This window comes from Papaver somniferum, chromosome 11, assembly GCF_003573695.1.
Source record: "Papaver somniferum cultivar HN1 chromosome 11, ASM357369v1, whole genome shotgun sequence".
Taxonomy (NCBI): Eukaryota; Viridiplantae; Streptophyta; class Magnoliopsida; order Ranunculales; family Papaveraceae; genus Papaver; species Papaver somniferum.
In genome coordinates this window covers 140,150,622-140,177,663 of record NC_039368.1, presented here as the reverse complement: position 1 = coordinate 140,177,663, position 27,042 = coordinate 140,150,622, and the positions used below count along the sequence as shown (strand labels likewise).

At 37.6% G+C, this 27,042-nt stretch overlaps 1 protein-coding gene and 1 long non-coding RNA gene across 3 annotated transcripts; both read right to left on the bottom strand.

Annotated features, from left to right (window-relative positions):
- Positions 1 to 8,466: 8,466 nt before the first annotated feature.
- On the bottom strand, positions 8,467 to 10,736 carry LOC113325364 (uncharacterized mitochondrial protein AtMg00810-like). The gene is made up of 3 exons (XM_026573557.1): positions 10,523 to 10,736; positions 9,165 to 9,281; positions 8,467 to 9,104 (listed from the first exon to the last, which is right to left on the bottom strand). The coding sequence occupies exons 1-3, from the start codon at positions 10,734 to 10,736 to the stop codon at positions 8,467 to 8,469; spliced, it is 969 nt and encodes a 322-aa protein (XP_026429342.1).
- Positions 10,737 to 11,675: 939 nt separating this feature from the next.
- LOC113320526 lies at positions 11,676 to 16,718 on the bottom strand. 2 transcript variants are annotated; one of them, XR_003346155.1, is made up of 5 exons: positions 15,499 to 16,718; positions 15,167 to 15,346; positions 13,449 to 13,678; positions 13,014 to 13,231; positions 11,676 to 12,352 (listed from the first exon to the last, which is right to left on the bottom strand). It is a non-coding gene; the product is annotated as an uncharacterized LOC113320526 (long non-coding RNA). The 2 variants fall into 2 exon arrangements; XR_003346156.1 differs by having other exon boundaries at positions 13,014 to 13,376; positions 13,485 to 13,678.
- Positions 16,719 to 27,042: the final 10,324 nt, after the last annotated feature.

Sequence of the window (27,042 nt, the reverse complement as noted above, 5' to 3'; positions counted from 1 at the left end):
TTCTAATAAGATTTTTCCATGTTTTGCAGATTCTTAAGAGCGCCACAAGAACCAGGTTCTTCGCCTTTCCAACGAAAGGGATCAATCTCGCTTAGAGGCTTCTCATTTACAAAATGAGGTGGGTGACTTGAACGCTGATTTGGACGAGATGATGGAAACTTCTGCGAAGGTAGCCAAGCTAGCTCGCAAGAATACTCAGAACTACCTGGTTCCTCTTTTCGACGCTTACTGTGATGAGCACGACATCCCTCATCCTACTTTTCCTTTGGATGTGTTCTCTGATGAGGAGTAGCCAAAGGATGACGAAACTGTCCCAGGAGAAGAATAAGGATTTCCTGAAGATGGTGAGGAGCAAAAGGTCGTTGACACGAAGGCCTTGGAAGAAGAGCCCAAGAGAGCTTCTGTTAGTACTGATGCTGGTCTTCGTGGAGCGTGTCATCAGATCCCTAAAACAACCGTTACTGATGACGCCTCTTCTCAGCAATAGCCTTAGTTTTATTCTTTCCCATCTTGATCATATTGCTTGGCCAATTTAGAAACATTTTATCTTTCTGGGCGCTCCCAAGCTTGGGGGGCAAACATCTTAACTTCCTCGGATATTATTTTGGTTAGCAGTTTTCTATTTTGCTTTGGTACATGTTTATTCAGTGATTTTTATCATTTACTTTTATTTCCCCAATTATATACTTACCGAGGAAACACTCAAAAGAATAACGAAACTTAAGATATATACTTTCCTCTTGTTCTTTTGTGTGTTTTCGAGGTAGGGTGTGGAGTTAATCGATCTTGGCAAATCTTTCACTTCCCTTTAATTCACGACATACCTCACCGCATCTTATTTTGTATTTCGTTTATGTCTCTCATATTATTTTCATCGTTAACCTTCGTACTGCGTTGTCTTTTGCGTCTTCCTTTGCTTTTTTCGCTGGGTCGGAATGCTAAGCCTTAGGGGAAAATGTAAATATATTATTCTCCTCTTACAGTCTTATCTTTGTCACCTCGTCGCTCATATATGCTTTTCTTATGAAATCTACGAATTGTTTTGTTGCATTTAATTCTCATTCGTTTTATCTGCTTCTTTATACGATGTTCGCCACTTTTTTAATATGTGTTTTCCTTTGTCTCGTGTCTTCACCTTTTGTTCTCGTTGATCATTAGATGATCAAGCCAGTGTTGCACAAGTCTATATATTTTATATCTAATTTGTTTTCTTAGTACTCGTTAACTTTCTTGCCGGGTTTGATCGTGAATTATTATGAGAGAATTTGTTTGTGATTTTACAAGGTCTTATTGTGCCTCCTAGTTAAGGTCTTATTTTGCCTCATCCTCTCTGAAGGAGTTTAATTCGACGAAATCTCAGGCGCTTATTACCCTTTCAAATAATAATCCATCAACCTCGTCTTATCTTTTATTTTATTTTCCTCCGCGACAATGCGACAGGCCTAATGATTCCCATGAACATTAGCCCCATGACATTGTCGTCTTTTTGGTCACACAACTCCCTACTCTGGAGGGTGCCATCCCTTTATATTTATCATGATTTCCCCTTCAAGGAGGTTAACCCTAACATGCATGTTGGTCTCCTCCCATCCGGTTATTACGACAGTCAGTTGTTTTTGTGACTTCTTATTTCCTTCGCCGATGTGGATTGGGATGACGAAGTCACACCCTAAGTGAGGTTTCTTTGGGATCGAGTGCATCGTAGCCAAGACTTGCCAAACGTAGATGGACGGTAACGCTCCAGACGTCCCAGGCACCTGCAGCTCAACCGAATATGTCGGCTCCTTGATCATATTTTTGCACCCCTTACTGAAGGCCATCATAAAAGGGACCCTCAGCGGATAGGTTATATCATTGCCCCTAGCTTATATCTCTGAGAATTGTTCACAACATGCGTTAGGTCTTGCCTCTTGCACTTTCGTGCGAACTAAGATGCATGTCGTGGATTCTCAGCCTTCCTAGGCGAAGGTTTTAAGTTTCCCTAGAAACTGCTTGTTTTATGAATCTTGTTTGCCTCCTAATGTGAGGTCGTTCTTTGTAAGCTTTGAAAATTCATATTTGTAATATGAATCACCGAAATTCATCAAATTTTCATTGTTGTTCTTTTAAGATCTGATATATTATCAATTGATAGATTAAATTCATTACATTCGACTTATTTCTATTAATCTTCCTTGATCATCAGTGTTCTTCCTCCAAATGAATATGCTCTGATTGATATCTTTTCGATTCCTTCATTTTTATTTCTTTCCTGATCTTGAACAACGTCATGAATAAAGGATGCCCAGTTGATAGCGCATAAATGAATGATCGTACTAAATCTTCCTCCGAAATTCTTCCCTTTAGCTCTCTGCAGATCCCATCCCATCTCGCCACAAGACTTCGTATATTTTCTTTTTCTCTTTGCCTTAATGAGAACAGTGCTGCTATTTCTGGCTTGCACGGTTCGACTCTTGCATATTTGTTCAGCAATCTGGATCGCTGCCCAATTGCTTTTTCTACGGTTTGGGTATTGTTTCCCCTTCTACCGTCCATCATAGATTGCTGCATTAGATATTCTCTTTCTCTGAATTCCCTCCTGCTATTCTCTATGCTCTTTCAGGAACATACTTTTCTGCTTGTTTTCTCTTTAAATTATTTTTTTTGATTATCAGTTTCTCATTTTGCCTCTCCAACCATATACGCTCTTTCACCAAGTCTTCTTTCTTTCGTCTTTCTTGATAAAGTTCCTTCTTTAATTGTTCCATCTCTTCTTCTTCACAAGCCTTTTTCCCTTTACCTCATGAATTACGCAGTTCAATGCCTTCCTTCGGGTCTTTTACCACCACCCCTTTTCGGTTAGAGGTGTTTGTCTTTACTTCTTTTGGCGGGGTCCGTTTTTCTTTGATAATAGGAGTTTCCTTTTCGCTTCTAGATACCTCGCTTCCTTCTGTCGTCCTTCTTCTCTTTGCTTTTCCGCTTTGCTTTATCTCAAGAGTTAATTAGTATTTGGGTCATAGATTTTGGTACGGTAGAGGATTTGGGTCATAAGTTTGTCCATCTTTGAGTTTGGGTCATTGACCGTTAGTCAAAAATAATCCAACCAACGATTTTAGTCAAAATCATATTTGGGTTAAAGGTACTTCCCTTATTGTAGGTCTTTCCCAAAATTTGATTTTTCTCCACATAGCATTGCCACCCTAAACAAATTCACTGCACTTAATGGGTATTCCTCAAGAAAGGTGAAGACAATTAGCTCGACCCAGACTGATGCTGGTGATGAAGAGTTCCTGCTGTTTATTTGAGGCTTTTTGTCGAACATTTTGTATGCTTCCTGCAGTTCATATAGATGTACCTATTTTGCTGAATTTGCTTACCCTTTTTACTTCACCTTCGCTGCAAATTTGAGTTTCTAAAACAAACCTAAATTCATAAACCATTCAGAACTCTGAATACGTATGGATCCATAAGTATTCATCACAAAACCAACGGCAAATACACTATTTGTTGGTTGTTTTGTCGTCAAGAAACTTCTCCTGAAACCAATATGAACTCTAATTCACGACCAACCAAATGTTAAGAGCCTATAAAATGTTATAATGCATTTGTCAATTATATCATTAGGAGATAAGTGAGATATCATTAACCTGTGTTTTTTTTTTTTTTTTGGTAACCTGGTGCAATGTGAGCCAGTAATGGAAGGCATACACTAAGGAGCACCAAAATCAATCAAGAATTTGGCAAGACCAATATCATCAAAATGGTTTTCATAATCGGAATCAAGTAAGATATCATTAGATTTAACATCTCTATGAATGATCAAATGCGAATCGGAAACAACCGTGAATTGGTAATAAAAATAACATATTCTTTAGCAGCTCCAGTCACCAGACTTGAATCCCTCGCCTCACGTGGATCTTGGCCGTTTTATTCAAATGATATAACAGGATTAAAACATGAAACTAAGACACTTCCTGCTTGACGTTTACTTTCACCTAACGGTTTGACCGGAATCCGTAGTTAATTAACGGGTCAACGACCCAAACTCAAAGACGGACAAACTTAGTACCCAAATTCTCTACCATACCAAAATTTAGGACCCAAATACTAATTAACTCTTATATCAATTCCCTTTTCTTGAGTTATTTAACGTTCCTTCTCTTCATCAATCGATGTTTCCTCTGCCTCTTCTACATCTTTCTGTGTCGCGACCAGCTCTTCGCCTACCTCAATTGTGAATACCATCAATTGCTCCGCTCTCTTTTCCTCGCAAGCTTTCTTCTTTTGTTCGATTTTCCTTCTTAACTTCTCCTCATAGTTGTGGACATCTTTTTTAATGCACTCTTGTGCATCCCTGAGATCTCCCCTTATCTCGCCTATTGCACTTGGCATAGGAAACCGTATGGCCTGGTGATATGTGGATGCAATCCGTTTTATCACATGTATCCATGGTCTCCCTATGAGAGCATTGTAAGGCGAATCTATGTCTATTACACAGACTGTGACCTTCGTTTCAAGCTCGCCGGCGAAAATCTTTACATCCAGTTCTCCCTTTGGCCTTGATGCAACCCCATTGAACCCATATATGTTGTATGTTGATGGTACGAGATCCTAGTCCTTGTATCCCATAGTTTTAAATGTATGATAAAAGAGTATGTCGACCTTGTATCCCGTATCTACCAGGATCCTATCAATCGCCCAGATTTTTTTTTCCGGCTTGGTCTTCTTCCCATCTTGAGTATTTCCATAAGTTCAGGGTTACAACCAGCGGGTTTGTGTGAGAATTTCCTCCTTCAGGTGCATCCTTTGCCAAGAATGTTATTTCCCTTTTCTGCCATTCTTCTAATGGTTCTTTCATGCTGACGCTGAATATTTCATTTCCTTCAAAGTCCCTCTTATGTACTCTTTTAAGTATGTTATCATGAAAATTTTGGATGTTCTTTGTTGCATGTATTATCATATTGCAATTCGGCCTTTTTTTTCCCCAATCTATCTCGATTCGGTATAATGGCTGGTTTTCACGTGGTGGTGGCGGTGGCACATAATCCTCTAGGAAATGTGCGAGTTTTCCCTTCTCTATCAGGCGAAGTATAATTCGTCGAATATTCCGACAATCATTCGTATGATGCCCGTGAAAACGATGATATCTGCAAAATTCATGACTCCTAGTGCTCGGAGGTGGCTCACTTCCCAAATTTGGGGGTGGCGGGATCTCTTCTGTTAATACGATCGCCTCTCATACCTTCTCCACAGTTGTGTTAAGTCTTAGGAGCTTTAAATCTTCAAACACCGGTGCATTCTGTTGCCGCTCCTCAAATATGGGCCCTTGGTTATTCCTTTGTTAATACCCGGAGTTGTAACTTCGTGGCTCATAATTCCTTCATCTTGATTACTCATATCTTTGTTGATCAATCCACTCTTGATCTCCGCTTGACAGAGCTGCAAGCTTTTCCGGCACCGGGGTCGAAGGCTCTATTTTTTCACATTTAGGTTCATTTTCCACGACATGCACTTCCATTGGTAGTAGTCTCGAATTCCCTTCCTTTTGCTGGAATTGGTGGTACTTCGCTGACTTGCCTTTGTTTCTCTTCCAACGCTATGTACTCCTCTTGATACTCCCTTAATTCATTCATCGTTAAGGAATTTCGGATGATGAATATTTGGGTGTACAACAAGTCTGTTGGGATCAATGTGTTCACAAAAGCTAAGATGAAATTCTTCTCGTCAACCCTCCCTGCAAGCTCGCTGCATACCGTTCTCCATCTTGTGACCAATCCTCGCAGGCTTTCCGAAGGTCTCCTTTGCAGGTTAAATAAAGTCTCAATCCCCGGTCTTAACATGTTGTTGGTTATATAAGTGGTCAGAAATACCCTTTGTAAGTCTTTGAAGGACGTGATCTCTGTGGTAGCCCATCAAACCAAGCCAATGCTTCCCCGGCCAAGCTCGCGTGGAAGTATCAATAAAGTATTGCATCATTTCTTCCCCATTGCATCAACGAAAGGGTGTATTGCTTAAAGTGTTGCACAGCACTTTCGGATACGCTAAATATGCTCGGGAGCGTTGGCAACACACATTTCTCTGGGATATCACCGTACATGATCTCATAGGTAAACGGAGATTTATCAACCTCTTCTATTGCTTCCGCCAGTTGAACTTTGCCGCCTCTTCGCGGATTATTGATCAATGCCCTCATCTCTCGCAGCTCGTCCAAAACTTCCTGGTTCAGTTTCCCTTCACTTTCTCCCTAACGGCCTCCCCTCATCACATTTAGCCTTCCTTCACCATGTCTCCTTGCTTCCTCCTCCATGTGGTTGAATTCGCGCCGTCTTTCATCTTCTCTTCCCCTCTCATTTTTCTCGTATCTTCGTTCTTCTTCATATCTTCGCCTTTCTTCACTCCTTTCTCTTCGTCGCTTCCTTCGCTCTCCTCCGCCGTCCTCGCGGGTATGTCTCCCTCGTCGTAACTCATCTTCTCCTGATGATATCGAGTTCACTTCTGAATCCATGGCGTCAGCTTCCACTTCCTCGTTCAGTTGGCGATTCTGCAGCATATTTCTAGCGTTCTGTCTTGTCAATCGAGCGTGTTGTTCCGCTAGATCCCTGTATCATTCTCTTTCAATGCAGAGTGTTTCCCCCATCTGGTCCAACGTCATGTTCTCTTCACTGATATTCTCCTTCATTTCCTCACGAGTCATCTCTTCTCCTATGATGGTGTCCGTGTCGGAAGTGTGTACTGAGCCCTCTCTGAAGTTCCCTCCGTTGGCCTCCTCAGTTTGCCGCTGGTTCACGCCTTGTCTTTCTCCTTCGTCCGATGTTCCTCCTCTTTCCATTCTTCCTCCTCTTTTAGCATCCAATCGCTTTCTTCTCCTTGTTTCTATCATGTGTTCCGCTCGATCTGGTGTTCTAGTCATCAACTTATCCTAGTTTCGATATAGGTCTTCCCTAAACCCTAATTTCTTGATGGGTGTCTCGCTAAGATCTCTCACTCCTACAACTTTAGGTTCTCTTCAATCCTTAGATGAGGTTAAATACCCAATATAAGTTCCCTATTTTTGGACGCCAAAATGTAACTACCGAAAATCCAGTAGTACATCCAAAAGGAAAGTAACCAACATCTAAGACATGTTTAATAATATGAACCCCAAAATATTTATTGATGAATCATACAAAGAAATCAAAGTACAAGTTCTTAAACATAAGGAAACCCTAATCTAAGCAAATCTCTCCCACTCCACTCCACTCAAAATCTCTCCTTTCATCTTGCCTGGGGACCTCTATTTATAGGCCAACTAACCCTAATGGAGTACAACTCATTTTACTTCGCCGCATTCTCGCGGAGGTGCCCTTTACTTCGCCCGGATCATTTTCTACAAAGTTTTTCCCTTTCTTTCGCTATCCTCACATGGACTTGTCGGGACACCTGTCTCTTTTCTTGCTCCATAACTTATCTACTTCGTGACCTGTCTTTTCAACCAAGTAATCCTACTTCGCTTTTCCTGACTTCGTCCTTGTTGACTTTATGAGTACTCCAATCTGTTCCTTCGAATCTTCGTGTGAGTATCCCTGCCTTTGCTCATATCTTCTCTTTTCCTTCGTGTGATTGGTCCTCGGAGAGATGACTCTGACATCTGATTTGACAAGTCTCTGACTGGGATCTTAGAGTGAGATTTTCTACCTCTTTACGTCAAACACGTGGCGAACCTATTTCGCATACCTACATAATTAACAAAAAAAAACGGTAAGCAGTATGTAACAAGAGAAAAGACTTTAAAGCAACTCGACCAGACCAAGAAGAAAATAGCTCTATACTATATTTCATTAGCTAATGTTAAATATGATTTTAGGTTTGACACATAGGTAGAAGGAAAAATATACTCAGAATATTTGTCCATAGTAACAGTAACACTTTTTTTTCTTTCCGAAGGTTGTTGAGAGGGACTCTAATGTGCCATATCTATCACCATTCACTGTGGAAAAAATTTCAGAGTCTGAACCCTGAACCCTGAAATGATAAAAATTAACAGAAGATTCAAAGATTGTAGGGAAGTTAGGTTAAAAGTCTCACAAATTGCGTAGACCAGAATATATTTCATTCAGTATTTATATGAATTACATAAGAAGGATTCAAAACTAAGTTAAACAAATTGTACGACATTGCCGGAACAAATACAGCTTGTTACAACGAATTGCTTCTTCTATACACCGGAGGACTTGGAATACAACAGACTGCTTCTTCTATTCACCAGGTTTGGACTTTGCAACATACTTTGGACTACAACAGACTTGAACTATAGCTTGTATGCACGTGTGATGTGTGATGTGACCGCACACTCTAATATGACAGATATACACGTCTAATACCCCCCTCAAGTTGGAGTAAAGCAGAATCAGGACGAAGGCCCAACTTGCTAGCAAGGTGTCGAGAATGATCCACTCCTAGTGGTTTTGTGAAAAGATCAGCTAGTTGAGCTGCTGATGGAACGCGAGTTTATTTGATGAGACCAGATAGTAGTTTTTCACGGACAAAATAACAATCGATTTCGATATGTTTAGTCCGTTCGTGAAAAACTGGGTTCTCAGAAATATGAATAGCAGCTTGTTTGTCGCAATAAACAGGAATAGGCTTCGTAATAGTGATTCGAAGATCCTGAAAAAGATAATGTAACCATTGCAATTCAGACGTAAATCTTGAAAGAGCACGATATTCTGCTTCGGCAGAATAAAGCGATATTGTTTGTTGTTTCTTAGATTTCCAAGAAATAAGACTATCGCCTAGCATTGCAAAATACCCTGTCGTTGATCGACGAGTTGTAGGACACCCTGCCCAGTCAGAATCAGTGTAACCGGCAAGGGACAAAGAACTAGTGGCAGAAAGGAAGATGTCATTGCTAACATTACCTTTAAGGTAACGAACTACACGATGAGCAGCTTCCAAGTGACCAGAACATGGTTGCTGCATGAATTGACTCAAGTAATTAACAGAATATGTTATATCAGGGCGAGTTACTTGAAGATAAAATAATCGACCTATGAGACGACGATAAATACTTGGATCTGACAGTGGAGTACCAGAATTGGGAAGAAGCTTAAGATGTTGTTCCATGGGAGAAGGAGCAATCTTAGCGCCTAAAAGTCCAGAATCATTAACAATGTCAAGAATATATTTGCGTTGACAAAGAAAAATACCTTTGGGAGAGCGAGAAACTTCAATACCAAGGAAGTATTGTAAACGACCAAGATTCTTAAGTGAAAGTTGGGATTCAAGTTTATCTTTGAGCGTTTGAATTGCAGAGTCATTATTACCTGTAATAATAATGTCATCAACATAAACTAAAACATATAGTGAAATTGTACCAGAATGAAATGTAAAAAGAGAATAATCTGCACGCGACTGGACAAAACCAACATTAATTTAGCAAACCATTGGCGAGAGGCTTGCTGTTGAAAAGTAAAAAGAGGTTTTTGGATGATGGGTTTTCATGATGTGCTAAAGTTTTCCCATTATTTTAAAGATTTTTTTTTTTTTGATTGAAAGAGAAAGAATTTATTAAAGAAGAGAATTTACAAACAATGTACAAGTAGTAGAAAAGAAAACAGAAAAGAATACAATACAATACAATGCAATTCAATTATTTTAAAGATATACTCGGTTGATTTTGATATTTCTGAATTAATCGTGAAAACTTGTCAATTATATTAAGAAAGCGCCATTTTGTTAGTTGCAGTTCCTCAAATGACTATTCACTGATATCCATTGAAGACTATCACTCTAGAGAAGGTTATACATATTATAACCCCAAAGGAATAAATAGCTCCATGGAAAAGCATACCAGATGTTTGACGACAATGAAACTCATATTTGATTGTATGAAACTTAGAAATGTGCAATGCACGTACGCCAGCTAGTTTGAAATACATCCCTTGATCTTTGACTCTGACAAGTAAAATACAAATTCCAAAATGAAAGCACAATTTTGAAGACGATAGGGTAGCTTGTTGCTGCTCAAATTGTTTATAAACTAATAGCAACCTTATCATCGCAAATTCGCAATAAGTAATCTTCTTGAGCAATGGCAGATGCTAGGAATCATGCAGATAAATGGACTTCTCCTCAGCAAGAAAATCTAAAAACGAATATTGATGCTTTTTATGATGAGTATGAAATGTTGGTGTACGTCGTACAGTTGGTTGTCAAAGAAAAATACATCAAGGAAAATCGATGATCTTTTCGAGAAAAACAGCATTAAATCTATAATCTGATTTAAGTATCAGTGTCATGGCCACCAAGAGGTATAGAAATGAAGGCACGTCAATTGTTTCTCATTATGATCGAACACCTTCATCTCAACTGTGTAAGGCCCCTGCATGTATATATAAACAAAATTTTCCCGTTAGTTACCATGATTTACATTGATACTTCAAAATGATTAATGTAATTAATTGTTCTTTCCGGGTGATTGAAAATTTTTTGTATGTTAAAAGAAGAAGAAGGAGAACATAACTCACCGGTTGTGCATAACTTGGAAATTGCTAATTGTACGTACTCGTTGATGCAAAAATGGCAAAAGATGCAGCCTGGAGCGGTACCAGTGGATAAGGTGTGGTCTCAACTCGAAAAACTGTAACTGGATAATCACCTGCATTATCTGCATTTGTTGCAACATCAGTAATTATTTTATACCCAGCACAGATTAAGGAATCGACATAATCAAAGTATATTCCCTTGATGGTCCTAAAGTTTTCGTACAAAGAACTCATTTCTCCTGCATCTATCATAAAAATCAAATGAAAAATGTAAACTCAAACTCCTAAAGTTTGAAGTTATTATCAAAAACTAGTCCATACTACAGAAATATTTGGAGATAGAAAACGTGGAGTACATTAATATTGGCTCTTGAAAAAACCGAATTAAGCCAAGAATCTGTACTATTTTTTTCTCAAGAATCTTACCACAATACTCAACATCTCCCGCTGGAACTGGAAACATGAGATGGGAGAATTTCACCAAGTAAAGTAACAGAAGTATGATGAACTTGATGAACCACTCCATGAATCAACAAAGTTTAATTCAGGAAACAAATCTGGATTTTGTTAAAATTGTAGTTGTAAATTGGAATAAAAGTTCGAGTATCCTAGCTGTTATTGTACGTCCCAAAAGTTGAATCTAGGTGGAATGCAACTTCAAATAATCTAGCTATTACATATAGCAATTCTAAGAGTTGAATCTAGTGTTCATGAGTTAAAGAAGTCTAAGAGTCTCAGTCAATGCAACAATTTAGACTATTTAGTGGATATATTAATTAGCCCAAGTTACGAAGCAATAAACAAATTGAACAATGCCTGTATTCGAGGAGGTTCAATCCTGCTCAATGATATCTTAATAAAGTGACGGAGGTTCATTAGGAACATTACGTAATTGCAGCATCGAAGCAACCTTGCACAAGTTTTGAAACTTGTACTAATGGCTTGAAAAGTCGAGTCTGGCCAGTTTGAACAAGTCATACTAAGCCGGTTCGAAGCACATTATACGGTCAGTGTGGTTCTAAGAATGTCACATGAGGGTGATGAATTGAAAAAAACCATATATCGCGTTTCCTTTTCATTTCTGTTCACTTTGCAAAGCAGTGAAACAGCGTAACCTTCTTATCCAAGATATTTTGTATGATAAAGTCTTTCTTTCTGAACTCAAATTGGTTGTTGGAAATGAATTCTACTATTATTTTATTTTTTGATCGTCAAAGAAATAGCCGAGTTTCAAACTCAAGTTATTGGTACCATCGGCCACAAGTACTTGCTGCCTAGTGATAATAAAGGGTGTTAGGGAGTTCTTCTACTTCAAGTGAACACCAGTTACATATACACACCTCCCAACACCCTTAAAAAATAAAGCATTTTAATTTCTTCTACTTCAAGTCACTGCTCATTTCCCAATCTCCTTTTATCCTCTCTGGATAATTCTTCCTTCAATCAAACAGCAAGATTTGGTGGCTTTTTGCGTCCCAGCAGTAGCCGCAAGATTACTCATTCCCATTGTCTTCTTATCTGAAGCTATGTCATATCCAGAGATGCTCCAAGACATATGACTTGTATAGCTGATCTTCCTTCTGGAACTTATATGTGAATCCATCATTGCTTGAATTTGTTTGTTTGTTATAACCATAGAGTTCATCATATGCATCATTTACCGATTTACAGGCGCAAAGATGCACTTGGTTCACTGGCAACTGACGACAAGCGTCACTGCATGGAATTTCTTCTCAGCAAGTCTTTTGAAAACAGGAGCCACAAACACCTCCATGGGTTCTATTCTAAGGTGACTGCTGGTCAGAATATGCAACGACTTCACACACCCGAGTCCCGCATTGAATATGCACCTGGTACAGTATATTTGGTTAAACACAGTGTTGTTTATCGAATGCCATCAGGAAATTCATGAGCTTGACAATCTCCAATTTCTGTTTCTGACATGTAAGGTGTTAGAAAGAAAATACAGAAACAGAGTGACTAACACGGTTACTATATAAGGGGAACGATGACCTGGTGATCAAGACATCTTAATATTCTAAGGCACTATTTCCTCCAACGATTACGATGACACATTTCAACAATTTACTTCTGTCCTCTTATTAATGATTAAGTTAAACAGCAGAACGACTAGCTCAACCAGAAATCAAATCTATTAAATTCCTATCTACAAGTAGAACGTACCCCTACAAACTAACGCAGAGATGTTACATAGATGTGTGAGACTGAATGATTCGAAGCCAGAAGCATTCAAGGAAGAGTCGTCGTTCTGCAACAGATATTTTACTGCATCCCCTTCATATGTGAAATCTAAGTTAAATGCTAAATTTTAATCCACATATTGATTAAGCATATGGCAAACGAATTAAAGTACTGACTCTACGCGACATTCCAGTAAGTAGGGCCACTAAAGCTTCTGCTTATTTCAGAAACTAGGGAGCTATTTGATACAAAACAAAAGTAAAGCAAGTACGATTAAAATAACAGAGAGGTGGGCGACAGTTTTAATACCTGAGTGTAGATGAGCAGGATGAACCTTTTTTTTCCGAAAAGTCAGACATGATCTCCTCCGAAGTACTATGAGTGAAGCAAATACCCTTTCTGCTGCTCTTAATCATGACTTGACTTAGTGCAGTAAGCACACTTCTTACGGAGCGAACTTCATTCAGATGGCATTAACAATGCGTACTGGTATGCGAAGTTGCTTATGTTCATGGATTCTCGTTTTCCTTCAGAAGCCATTGCAGCCACAAGTTTAGGGATGTACCAAAAAAATGTGATGTTAAAGTATGATAAACAATGATTAGGGAAAAAATTAGTTTTGCTGGTGAATGTAATGAGGCTCTGTCATGGATTTTGTAGCAGGATTTAAGCCTGGAAAGAAAGAAGAAGAATAAACGAAAAGGAAAGAAATAAAAGCCGCAGAAATTCACCGACACGACATACCAGAATGGCATATTAAATGATTGCACCAGTCCATACCCCACGATTCCAGGAAATGGTATAGCCACAAACAACATCAACCCAACCACCCAAACTCCTTCAAATAGGACCAGCCTTTGATCATGCAGTTTTGAGAAATAACTTTAGGTATCGAGAGGCAAGTACTTCTCTTATCAAGATATATTGCAAATCTCTTCAAGTTTAGTAGAATGATGGGCACTAGAAACATGTTGCTGCGATTTATAAATTGCAAAATTGATCAGATAATATTTTAAACTTTATCAATAAGATAAATTGTACAGAACGCAAACGATGTATGTATTTTGCAATCAATTCTAAAACAAAAGTTCAACCATGGACTGGTTTCAAACACAATCATCATAGATAAATGTGTCCTGCATAACCCCCATTACCCAAAAAGTTCAACTAAAACCAAAAACACAAACGTTCGGGGAAAATTAACATTTTTCAAGAAATCGTTAATGTTGAATGGAGAATTCTGATCAAGTCTATCCAATGTAGATAACTCATGGTACAATTCCTGTACAAAAAATTGAATTAGTCAAAAACATTACAAGTGTGAACTATTTTTTGTTGACCATTTGCCAAAACCAGCCCGAGTTGTATTGTTACAAGTTATGCAAGTTATTGCATATCAACTCGAGGACAACGTTAAGCCTATAAAATATTATAAGAATGACAGGATAGGGCAGCTTTGGTAGTCTAATGGGTCAGAGAAATGTGATCACTAAAAGTGTGATGAAATGGAAGTTTCAAATTTCCGTACCCATGTCAGTTCAAGCTTAAGAACATGTTTCTTGCTGAAAAACTGGAATATTAATTCCCTTCTCGACTAACAGATTCATCAATTTGAATCCAACTTTTATTCATAGTTGCTGTCTAGTGTAACAAAGACTAGGTTAGGAAATAACAAATTCATGTAACCCACTAATCTCTACGAATACTATATTTGTGTGTGGGTGCAAGAAACCGTTAGACGTACTCTCTAATTAAGCATATCAGCCATCAACACAAAGAAATCCATATCATATTTCAAAAGAACACAAAAATTTGTTACTCGAAAATACAAGATTTGTAGCATTCGGAATTTTCCGATGAAAAAAGGGTTCCAATAACATACAATAGACCATCCTCACATAATTGGCATGTACAAAAAATTCTTTCTTAAGCTTAGCAATCATACAAATATATAAATTACGCTACTCTTAGTTTTATGTGGATAATGTTCAATTCTGATGGATTTAGACAGACTTTAGATTAAATTTATCTAGAGAAAGAGAATGTACAAGTAATATGAACAAACCTGCAATTGCTCAAGTGTGCACAACCATTACATGGTTTAAGATCGTAAATTATAAAACAATTATACAAGCAATGAAATAAAAATAAAAAATCGTTAAAGAACTACACAAATATCTTATTTTTTTGTTGGTAAAAGCATATATAAATAGCATTAACACGAGTTGATAGTGGCATCGTAGTTTCTTGATTTAACCAAACTTTTTCCAAGTAAGACTCATACCACTAAACTACTAGTACGGACCAACTTACATAATAAGCTTTAGACACATACATCTGATATGCAGTTGTTCATGCTGAATATATCTATAAAACTAGATATTAATTTGGCTAAACTAAAACCAAGCCTATGCAAACAATTTATGCGATGCCAATCTAGGAATAATGAAGATAATACACACCACATTTAATATCCCACAAAACAGTGCATTCTCCTGTAACAAGTTCTTCATCCCATCTGATCGCCTCAAGTCCAGCGATCCTCTCTCAGCCTCCCAGGGCAGGTTCCTGCAGTACCATAAAATATTTGAGCTGATCGCCTCAAGTCCAGCGATCCTCTCTCAGCCTCCCAGGGCAGGTTCCTGCAGTACCATAAAATATTTGAGTTGTCCATCGTTGATTATGAATTATGACGAATACCCAGTCATAATAAAACTTGTTTTGCTTATTACTAAAAGCTGCAAACATGAGACAGAAAACGAATATACAAATAGCAAATAGATAGGATATTCACCTGTTGTTCTTCTTCATGTTTCTGTTTAACTCCTCTCATCCTTCTTCCCTCATAGGTATTGGGGTTCAGTGAAACTAAGCTTTCAAAATAAAACCCATATTGATACAAGTGGGTTACCCTCAAAATGTTGGGTTCTCTAACACTTTCATCTTTAGGGTCATATAAAACTAGAGCACCACAAAAATAAATCCCGAATAGAATTTCCCCGCTCTTAAAAGACCACAGAAGCCTCAATAAATAGTCATTCACAAACCCCTGATGGTTAGTAACATAGCGCTTAGTCCATGATTCCCGAACTCCATAGCCATACTTCAGCACAAACACTTATAACACCAACAAGGACACATAGGCACCCTTCAAACACCCCTAGTGTCATAAACCGGTGCTCGTTCACCAAAGGTTCATTTGGTAGTTGCATTTCATTGAATATCTCCTCGCTGATGTCTAAAGAAACTACACTATGTGAAGAGTCTTGAGATTCAGCTAACCAATGAAACTTCCCATTAACAAGCACCCCTTCTCGAGTACAAGTACTGCGATACTCCACATTTCCAATTCTTCTCCACAAATTTAATCGTAACGAATAGACTTGTACTAAATTATCATAACGAGCTAGTATTTTGTAATCATCACTCTTACAATCATAACCAAATGCGACCATACTGATTTCACTCATGTCGTCATCATCTGGTGATTTGGGTATTTCTTTATACTCTTTAGTGGCTGGATTCCAAAGACATAACAAAATCCTATCACCAAAGTTGAACCATAGGAAAACTAAACCATTACAGAACCCCAATAGATCAACTGAATAGACTTTGGAATCGAATGGATAATCTATTTCTGCTGCATAATCTATAAATCTATCTGTAGACAGTAATGATTTCAATGAATCATGAGATATGGAATAGATTGCCTCAGAGTTACCAATTTTAGTCTCGTCAAACCATTTAAGCATGAAATTAGGTCTTTTTCTTTGGACGGAAAGATTCAGGTGGGATTGAACAAAATCAGGATCAGAGATTAACGAAAACCAAGATTAGCAAACACACTTACATACAAATATCGATTTCACTGGTACTCTCGATGGAATGTCGAGGTAGATCTCTTCTGGTATACTTGACATTCTAGTGTAATCTCCTCTTCCTCCTTCAGATTCGATTTATGGGTAAATTAATTAGGGTTTTTAATTGTTCTGAAAATGGGGTTTTGTTGTTCTTTCCAAGAAGAAGACCAAAAATGAAATACGGCAGTACAGTAGACTAGAGGGTTAAGTGGTTGACGGCACTTGAAACGTAGGCTTAGACAAGGGTCACGGTTCACCAGCAATAACCGATTCACGAATCCGGCTTTAACCGATTTACCAATCCGATTTGAGTGTGCATGTTCCATTTCAATTTCCACTGTTAATTTTATTTAGGAAGTTATGTTACGATGGCGGAGATTCTAACATGAAGGGTAATGAATTGGTCAATTAACTGATTGACCATTATAATGAATATGTCCATGCTTCAAAGTAAAAAAGAAAAAGAAAACATTCAATTAAATATACACTATTTAGAGGAGAATTCACATAATTAAACTCCAGATTCCACATCAACAACTTCAACACTTCAATTCAACAATTTTTAGACTCAAAACAGATTTTAAGTATGTGACTCTAAAGAGTCTTTCAACTGCGGTTCTGCTTATAATTAGAATCTTTGATCACACCTAATTAAAAAGTGAGACTTATGTTTCGCTTTTAAGTCTAAATTAAATATAAAACATTTTTCTGATTGTGAGATAAAAATGGCCTTAGTTTCACTTCATTATAATGTTGCTTTATCTAACCAGTTAAGTCCAATATAATGCATCCTGGACATTTGAAAAAGACGAAGAAACAGACAGTCCTGGATCAGGGGCGGAGCCAGCCCATTACAAGGATGTGCATTTGCACCCCTACCCAGCTGGCTCCAAAGCCTAATTTACACCCAATAAAAAAATTTGATATGTACATGCCTGATTTTACTTATTTGCACTCCTTTTTGCTTAACCTTATGTTTATGAATCCTTGTAACGTTCTAGGTCCGTCTTGCAAGTGAGATAGTTGGCACCATTTTCTTGGACCAGATTTCAACGTTTTACTGTCTGTATGGATGCTCTGAATAAATATTAAATTACTACGTAATAATTAACAGAACAGAACGTCGGGAAATGGAATGTAACGTTAATGGCTAAAGTAGTACGTACAAATACAATTTGCAGACACACGAAACAACATATGAACTAACTCTATTGTACTGCTTCAGCAAAGGAGATACAAGACTCACGTTTTAAGTTTGTTTGTTTTTCCTGAGATGTCAAAATATAGTTGTAAGAAATCAGGAACATAATTTATACAGTAACTAAGTAACACATTGGTAACACCCCCAAAGAGAGAATACCCTTATTTTTGTCATTGGAATCTTATACAGAGGAAAACAAAAGAAGTTCAATCGGATTTTGGAATCTCCATGTGGCTTCGGTAACAAAAAAAAAAGTACATAACATGACTCACACTATTGTTGTACTGCAAACATGATTTCAAGCACAAAGTTAGTGGCAAGAAAGATGATAACTAACATTCACTTTTATGAAAAGATATCTTTCGACAGGATTAAAAACAATATTTACGTCCATTACGTTTATGAAAAAGGTTCTCGCGTATAGAACTTCACATAATTTCTTCTGCAGCTTTCTAATGATTTACTTATCCTTTCTTCTCCCCACATCAGCATTATAGTTTAGTGAAACCAAGCTTTCAGTATAACTCACTGCTCTCTGCATCTTTAAACCATGGATATTTAGTTTTCTCACAGTTCCATGCTTTGGGTCGTATATAATTGTATCCATCAATAGGTTCTTGAAAATAATTTCACCATTCTTAGAAAACCCGATAAGGTCCAGACTAGAACAGAAAGATACTTTGTCCCGCCTAATGGTGTAAAGTTTAGTCCAAGATTCTGAGACTCCATAATGTTGCATTACCCATACTTCATAAGTCTTTGTAAACTGAGCTAGTACACAAAGGCCCTCTTCCAACACTCCCATATTAATAGAACCCTGATTTGTTGGTAGTGCCTTTGGGAGTTGCAGTTCTTTGAATCTCTCTTCGCTGATATCCATGGAGACTATGGTTTTGGAATTTTTTATACCTATTTCCATTAACCAATGAAGAGCTCCATTAGAAAGTACCCCCGCCGGTTCATAAGAACCAAATCTATACCGGAAGGGTTGAAAGCTTCTCCACGTGTTTGATTTTAAAGAATAGACTTGAATCACGGGATAACTCCCCTTATCTTGACGAATATTTACTAACTTGTAATCGTCAGTAATGTAATCATAACCAAAACCATAGGATGCAGTATCAAATTCCCATGTATTTGATTTAGGTAATCTCTTGAACTCCTTTGTGGCTGGGTTCCATAGGAAAAAGGAATCCCAATTAAAATTCCAGCCGTATACCAAGCCATTACATGAACCTGTTAGGAAAACCGTGAGCTTCCTATCTCCGGGCCTTTTTCCATTGAGTGGGTTTTCTAATATGGACCATATAGAATTTAGGAAAGAGTTTAGTTTCCTAGTTGGAGACTAATACTTGGTGGCCAAGTTTGTGTTCTTTATATATAGGAGTAGATTTGTAGGTTTGTAGACATCCAACCTAGAAGAGTGGTAAATCCTTGTGCTTAGGATTTTGGTCTTTTTGGTAGGGAGGATCGTGTGCTACTGTGAAAGTCAATATCGGTGTGAGAAAAAAACTTTTAGAGAGAGGATTTTGATGTTCTAGTGTTTAGGGTTTAGGGTTTTTCCCTAAACCAAATTTCTAGTGTTTCCATGTTTCTCCTCTGTTAGTAGCAGCTAGACGGTGTAGAAGAGAAGACATGAGGCTGGTTTGAAGAATGGTTAGAGAGTTGGTTTCTATGGTTTCTTCAATGGTGTTCTCGGGTATGTATTGTTAACTCTTGGGTCTAGTCTTCGGTTGTGGAAAGAGCATGTAATGGGTTACAAAGTTTGAAGAGAGGATGAGACTGTGAGGTCTCATGTAGAAGCAAGTCCAGCAACGCTTCGAAGTTGTGCACGAGATGTTTTAGATTTATGTTTTTAAATCTATGTTAAAGTATTCTTTATGGCTTGTACGTAATTTCAAGAATGTGCCCGATCTCGAAAGCATGTACCACACAATAATATGGGCATTCACACGGTATATATTCTTAGCGAGTATGTTGGGTGGGATGGTAGTAAAGAGTATGTCAGATTGGTGATGGCTTTGAGAATCGCTTAAGGGATTAATCCTGTTAATCACAGTGGAAATATCTTATGGTTTGTTTCAGATACACGGTAATCATGACATGTGCTGGAGTATGATATTGAATCTAATTATTCCTTTCTGGATTAGAGTTCAATATGTGATTAGCTTACTGGCTAGGTGGAGCTAATGGTGATTCTTCCGGATAGTTCTCTTATTGATCAGTAGTGGAGTCTGTGCAAGGATTCGTTCATGGTGGTAAAAGATTTTCATGGTGTTTGTGAAACATGATCAATTTCACATGTATTCTTCATAAAGAAGATGGTTTGAAGACTTTTATCAACGTCATGGTGTTTTGATCGAAGAGATGGTTCTATAAAGATGGAAGTTCGGATTTGAGCTTCGAAATTAATTATACGGGAATATAGAGATAGTGAATAACTTTGGTGGAAGATGAAGGTAATTTCCTGTGATCGTCTCATGCTTGAAAGTATGATCTGAGGTGGAGATTGTTAGGAAAACCGTGAGTTTCCTATCTTTGGGCCTTTTCCCATTGAGTGGGTTTCCTAATATGGGCCACATAGAATTTAGGAAAGAGTTTAGTTTCCTAGTTGGATACTAATACTTGGTGCCCAAGTTTGTGTTCTCTATATATAGGAGTAGATTTGTAGGTTTGTAGACATCCAACCTAGAAGAGTGGTAAATCCTTGTGCTTAGGATTTTGGTCTTTTTGGTAGGGAGGATCGTGTGCTACCGTGAAGGTCAATATCGGTGTAAGAGAAAAACTTGTAGAGATAGGATTTTGGTGTTCTAGTGTTTAGGGTTTAGGGCTTTGCACTAAACCAAGTTTCTAGTGTTTCCATGTTTCTCCTCTGTTAATAGCAGCTATGAAGACGTTATAGAAGAGAAGACATGAGGCTGGTTTGAAGAATGGTTAGAGAGTTGGTTTCTATGGTTTCTTCAATGGTGTTCTCGGGTATGTCTTGTTAACTCTTGGGTCTGGTCTTGGGTTGCGGAAAGAGCATGTAATGGTCTTTGATTTAATGCAAGTTTTCTGGTGGTGTTGGCCATGGATGTAGCCTGTAAAGGTGAACCACGTATATCTTGAGTTGTGGTTGTGTGTGCTTCTTTATCTTCTGCCTTTCTTATTATTTCTGCCATATTTGCTCAAAATCACCAATTTTCCCTTTGTAACCCTGTGATTCCGCTACCCTTTGAAGTTTTATAAGGGAAATCCTTCTCAGCAACAACAACATCATCCGATAATAACACATCATAACTTGTGGAACTAAAACTATCCGTGTCATTACTTTGAAACATAAGACTACAATTATTTTTTCGGGTAGGATAACTAAGATGCATTCTGATAAAATGAACCAGAAATTATGGAAAGCCAAATCTTACAAACACACTTACATGTAAGCAACGATGTCACTGGTAATCTTAAAAGGATGTCAAAGTAGATCTCTTCTGGAAGACTTGACATTGTTTTCCTTGCGTTCTTCTTCTGGTTCAAATTCTTTCGCAAAGTAGAGAGGAACAAATTAGGTTTTTCTTATCCTTAGATATAGAGGTATCAAAATGTGGTAGGCAAGCAAGACATTGCTATAAATATAGCCAACTAGTTATCGTAGATATACACCTTGACCGTTGACTATGACTTAACGTAATTCGTAAATATGTTTAGTTAGAAATTCATCCCTCACCGTTGACTATGACCAGATAGCTGAATATTTCTTGCCCTTCAGCTGAATAGAGGAGTTGGCGATACTATAGGGCGTTTGGATAAGAAGTACTTTATCACATAATTAAGAATAGCTGGTCCAAAGTTTGGAAACCAAATTTCAGAACGACTTGTACAAGTAAAAAAAAGTTTGTTTCTATTGTCAAACATGGAGTTAGATTTATAGTCCGAGTTGCTACCATGTCCAAGTCAATCGGTGATGTACTCATTTGAAAGTTTTTTCTCTTGGTTTTGGGATAATAGGTTTTGCTGATGTGCTAAAAGTCTTCCCATTATTATCTGTAAGACATTTTCGGCTGATCAATTGTCGCTCAACCAACTATATGTTTGGGTAAATTTGGATGGTTAGAAATAGTAGAGAAGAACTAGGACAGACCTGATGTTGTGATATTTTCTATCTTTGTTATTGAGTTGCGAGAATTTGTTGATTCACAAAATTGGTTAAAAAGACCAAAATCAACAATTCCTAGGTGAAAAGGACATTTAGATTTTGATAATTTTTAACTGGACAAAAATGTAAAAATAGCCAAGATGTAAACAGTTTCATCCTACCCATTTTTAAATATTTTTTTTTGCAGTGATAAAGGTGAAAGCAATAGAGAAAAAGGCATGGTTTCTTATTGATCATCATCAGGGTTACATGGATACAATAACATATATATACATGGAGAGACAAACCCTATGTATCTAGTTGGGCCGCACATATATGGGTCGTAGGCCCTACAACACTCCCCGTTGTGCGGTCTAATAGAACTTCATATGCAGTGCTTTACATTTAGTGCTTCTAATGTAGTTCTTCAAATTTCGTCCTCTTCTTGATGACTTGTGCCGAAATCAATTGCCTCGTTGAAAACTTTGACAAGGAAAAACCCAGTGAGATAAAACCTTGGTACAACTCTTCGCATGTAGTACTTCACATGTTATCTCGCAATTTACATGTAGTTCATCACATGCAATACGATATTCAAAGATCGACGAGTCTAAGTTAATTGCCTCGTTAAAACTTCGTCAGGAAAACCCAAAGGGACAAAACCTGAACTAAATAAAAAGAGTACAATAACAAGCAAACTTAGAACATAGTTGGACTCGAATATGTTGCCTCATTAAAACCTTGACAAGGAAAACCCAGTGGGAAAAAACCTTGACGAAGGAAAAGAGTACAACGTGACAGATGCAAGTAAAGGTGATCCGTTGCAGATGATCACTTTGCTCCGTTGAAGTTGACTAGTTGCTTCACAACTCTTAAGGCAGAAAATCCTCATGGGAAAGACAATAGCGTTAGTAGGGAAATTAATTCCCGGTGTTTGTTGTTGTCTCATTAAAAACCTTTCTGAGAAACAAAACCCTGTGGGAAACAGTAACCTCGGGGAAGGAAAAGATTTCAACACACCATTAGATGCTCCCCCTGATGTCAGAAAATTTTCAATAGTCTAATGCAGTCAAAAGGAGTTTATCACGCTTTACTTTGGTGACTTGGATGTTTATAGAACCATGATGTTGATTCTGGAAGTTACATTGCATAACGGACTATCGTGTTTCATTTTTTTGATTCATATATTTTCAATAATATCAACACGATCTTTATGTCTTCAACGTTCAACATACTTGATGCTTTTAGTATTGTCTCGCTAAAAACCTTGTCGAGTAACAAAACCCTTTGGGAAAAACTTTTTTCGATCGACGGGAAAAAGAGTACAACACAGCTTCAATTTGGAAGTAAATTATGCCGACATCATATCCTTGGATCCTCCTCCTGATGTCGGCATCTCCCCTTGATTAATTTCAGAGTTGTTCCAGACTGTTCATTTAGTCATGTACTTTTCGAAACTGAATATCGGTAATGACCTAGAAAATAGTCTACTGTATCTCCCCCTGATTACTTTCGTTGGAGAAGATATTATTGTTCCTTTATAATCAACAACCTTTGGATTGCACTTTCGTTACCATTCCTTTTTACGTCTTTGCATGGATAAAACTTTTTTATGACAATGGTTACTTTTAAGCATATGATTGCATTCACTATACCATTCCAATGACGTTGCGTTGGCGCTGAGCTATATCTAGCTACCAAGTTCATTGAGGATGTAATATTTGGTCGAGTACATTATGATAAGTACAATAATGCGTCTATTATACTTATATAAGGAAAGTTCATCTCCCGATCCAACTTCGTCATCTTCCTTTAGACGAATTGTTCATTTATGTACATTTGAAACTCGATTAATCATGGGAGTGCTAGCAGCATGCACGTCCTTGTTAAATTGCCTGACAATGGATATATGCAACTGGTGGAATAATATATCACAAGCTCGGTCTTCTAGTTTAGAACATAAATAAGATCGAGATTTCCCAGGATTTTCATCTCAAATTCAGATTTTAAATAAATTGTAAGATCTCTTATTCCATTAAGAGTACTTATCATGTCCATACCGTCAACATAGATAGCTATAATTCTGAATCAGGAACTTATTTAATACGCATGGCATGGAACCTTACTTGTTTAACCCTTCCCAATCAAATAGTCACTTAAATGGGTATACCACATCCGCCTGATTGTTTAAATCAATAAGTGAGTGTTCCAGTGTAACTGCAAACACACTCCATGGTTTACAGTCATTCGAATTTGGAAGCAAAAGGCCATCATGCACTTTTGCAAATATCTTTGATTCTAAATCTCCAGAGATATAACCACATCTACTATGTTTCAAGTTCTTTTGAAACTACAAAGCAAACTAATTAACTGAACATTATGATGTTCAAAAGAGTAAGCGATCCACGGGTTTGTGAGAAATCTCGCGCTACAAGGTGATTCTTTATACTTTAAGACCTCATTCTTCTCACTACACTTTATGACAAATAACCACATATTCAGAGACAATCTTATGAGATGATTTATGATGATATGAATAAGTTGTGCCTTACTCACCTACTTCCTTTCTAGGTGAGGATTGATCGAACTAAGTGGTCTCTCCAACTTCCTTTAAGGAACCACGGCCTCAACCACACTTCCACTGAGTGTAGTTACAACACCTTAGTCTATGGTGTATATCCCGTATTGAGGATTTGTAACTTTGCAGGTAGTTTTGAAGCATGTATGTGTGATCTCATCATTTTAGAAACATCAGTGTACATTCTTAAAATCGAATATTCTTTATCACTTCACATTTACATTTGTGGAGTACAAGAATCTATTGAGACACAGTGGGAACACAACACGATAATTCCTTTCGTTCCCTTAGGAAATACTTTTTCTTATCTCCCCCTAACGACGGGAAGACTGTCTCATTAAAGTGATAACCCGAAAATCTAGCGGTAAGAGATCTCCTGCCAAAAGTTTTAAAATGCGGATAATTGTTGGGAACTCATTTCCGACATAACTACTTAACAGTTTTGAAGACCCATCATAGTACGATGTGGATTCATAATGGAACATATATAGTGCAACCAAAAATACATAAGAACACAAATTTCAGGCTTAAATCCAGTTACCAACTGGTATGCAGAAAAGGTTGACTAATATTGGGTTCCAAAAACGAATTAAGTAAGATGCGTGTAATATTTCATATCCCCAAAGCAATAAAGGATAGGTTGGTACGCATAACCTATTCCTTAGGCACCATCTGTAACCTATTCCTTAGGCACCATCTGTAACCTTTAAGGCGCAGAGACAGAGTGGAGAAGGAATGAAACAAAATGAAATCTTTTAGGGTTTTTTTTGATATTTATACCATAAATGAACGAACATGATTAAATGTAATAATCGTACGGTAGAAATTAATAGGACAAGACGGGTTGACGGGTTTAACCCGCGGGTTTACGGGCCGGGACGGGTAAACCCGTTTTCTCACAAGCCGCTATTTCTCCAACCCGCGCTCGGCTTGTTTAGGACCAAGCCAAGCCGGGTTCGGGTTTTCACGGGCCGGGTACGGGTTAATCCGCGGGTTTCAGCTTGTTTGCCAACTCTACACCAGATCCATAAGTCACTTTAGTGGTCCGCATTCTGCATGAATAATTTTCTAAATTTTACCTTGTTATTTTTGCAATATGGATTGTTTACCATTTGCATCTTAGGATGGTCTCGATCCTGTTTTACTGAAGACTTTGTAAAATGAGTGATATGCTCTCTTACTTAAAAGCATAATGGGAGGGAGGAGGGGGTTGTGCATCTGGTACATTAGAAAACACTTATCGAGAGATATGTTGTTACTTCGCATTCTGTCAATATTTTTCCCGTTGTCTCGTCCACTAAAACACATCGACGCACGTATGAGTCCTTTCAAAACGAAACATCATGTCACAACCAAAGTGGCTTTATGGTTATGACCAAAGCCTGTATGTGTCAATCCCCAACATTTCATAGTCGGAGTCAATATGGATTCAATAATCCAAATAATATAATGATTTACATTTCACTAGATTGACTTACTAGTTTCTCTAATACATTAGAGACTATAAAATGTGCATTCAATAACATTCTCGTCACTGTGAGTTTCCACATGATATCCACTTGCATGGGTTTTTGTGGAATTTAACAAGGTGTGATTATCCCTTGGTACATGTAGAGATTTTGTGAAGTCTTTGTTCTATCTTGAAAACAATTTTTTTGTAGTGCTTCGCTCGATGATCCAATCCTCGTAGTCACATTATAAGGAAATAGTGTAAGAAAAACAACTATGAGTTAGACACTTGGGTCTTGTGATATTTAATAAGTGGTGTGGCCTTATTACGTAATAAAAGTGAGATTCATCTCAAGTACTTTAGAGTAAATAAATATTACGTGTCACCCACTATATCTCAAGTGCTTTAGAGAATTTATGTCTCGTGTTTTCATTCCATAACTGCAGACATTGGATCTAGTTCAACTTAATAAGATAGTCAATTGGCCCGACAAAGTTCTTGTTGCCATTAAAGTTGATATGAAAATCGGTTGCTACTATGATACACATATTATATTGTATGTACCAACACCTATGACCAGGTGCATTTCCAACTCTTTCATTTATGATGGGAGATACAATTACATTTTAGTTGATCTCATACTCGGTTGATACTTGTGTATTGGTGTTATTACTACCGAAGACAAAAGTACATCTTTGTCTCATGATAAATATGTCCGTTTTCACATGCTTGATATTAGTCCGTACGTCTAACCTTCATTACTTTTTGGTTCTTTTCCATTTTTAATTTTGTTACATTTAGCTTAATTTGAGAAATTTCTTTATCTCAACAAGCCAACATAATCTCACTACACATGTCAACCAATTACTTTAGGTTGAATAGATTACCAAAAATAATTCTCTTGTTGTCATATTTCAATATATACTGGTTTATTAGTGTCAAGGGTGAAGTAGAGAAATGGAAATTTTCTGACTCAAATCACCTTTTGTGAGTTCTTCCAAAAAATTTTGGAATACATTTGGTTTTATTTGCAACGTATCTTTTGAAACTACCAACTCTTTCATAGTCAAGCAAGTGGATTACATCCCTCCGAACATTCAAATTTGGGGAGAAATATCATGTACACAATAATGGG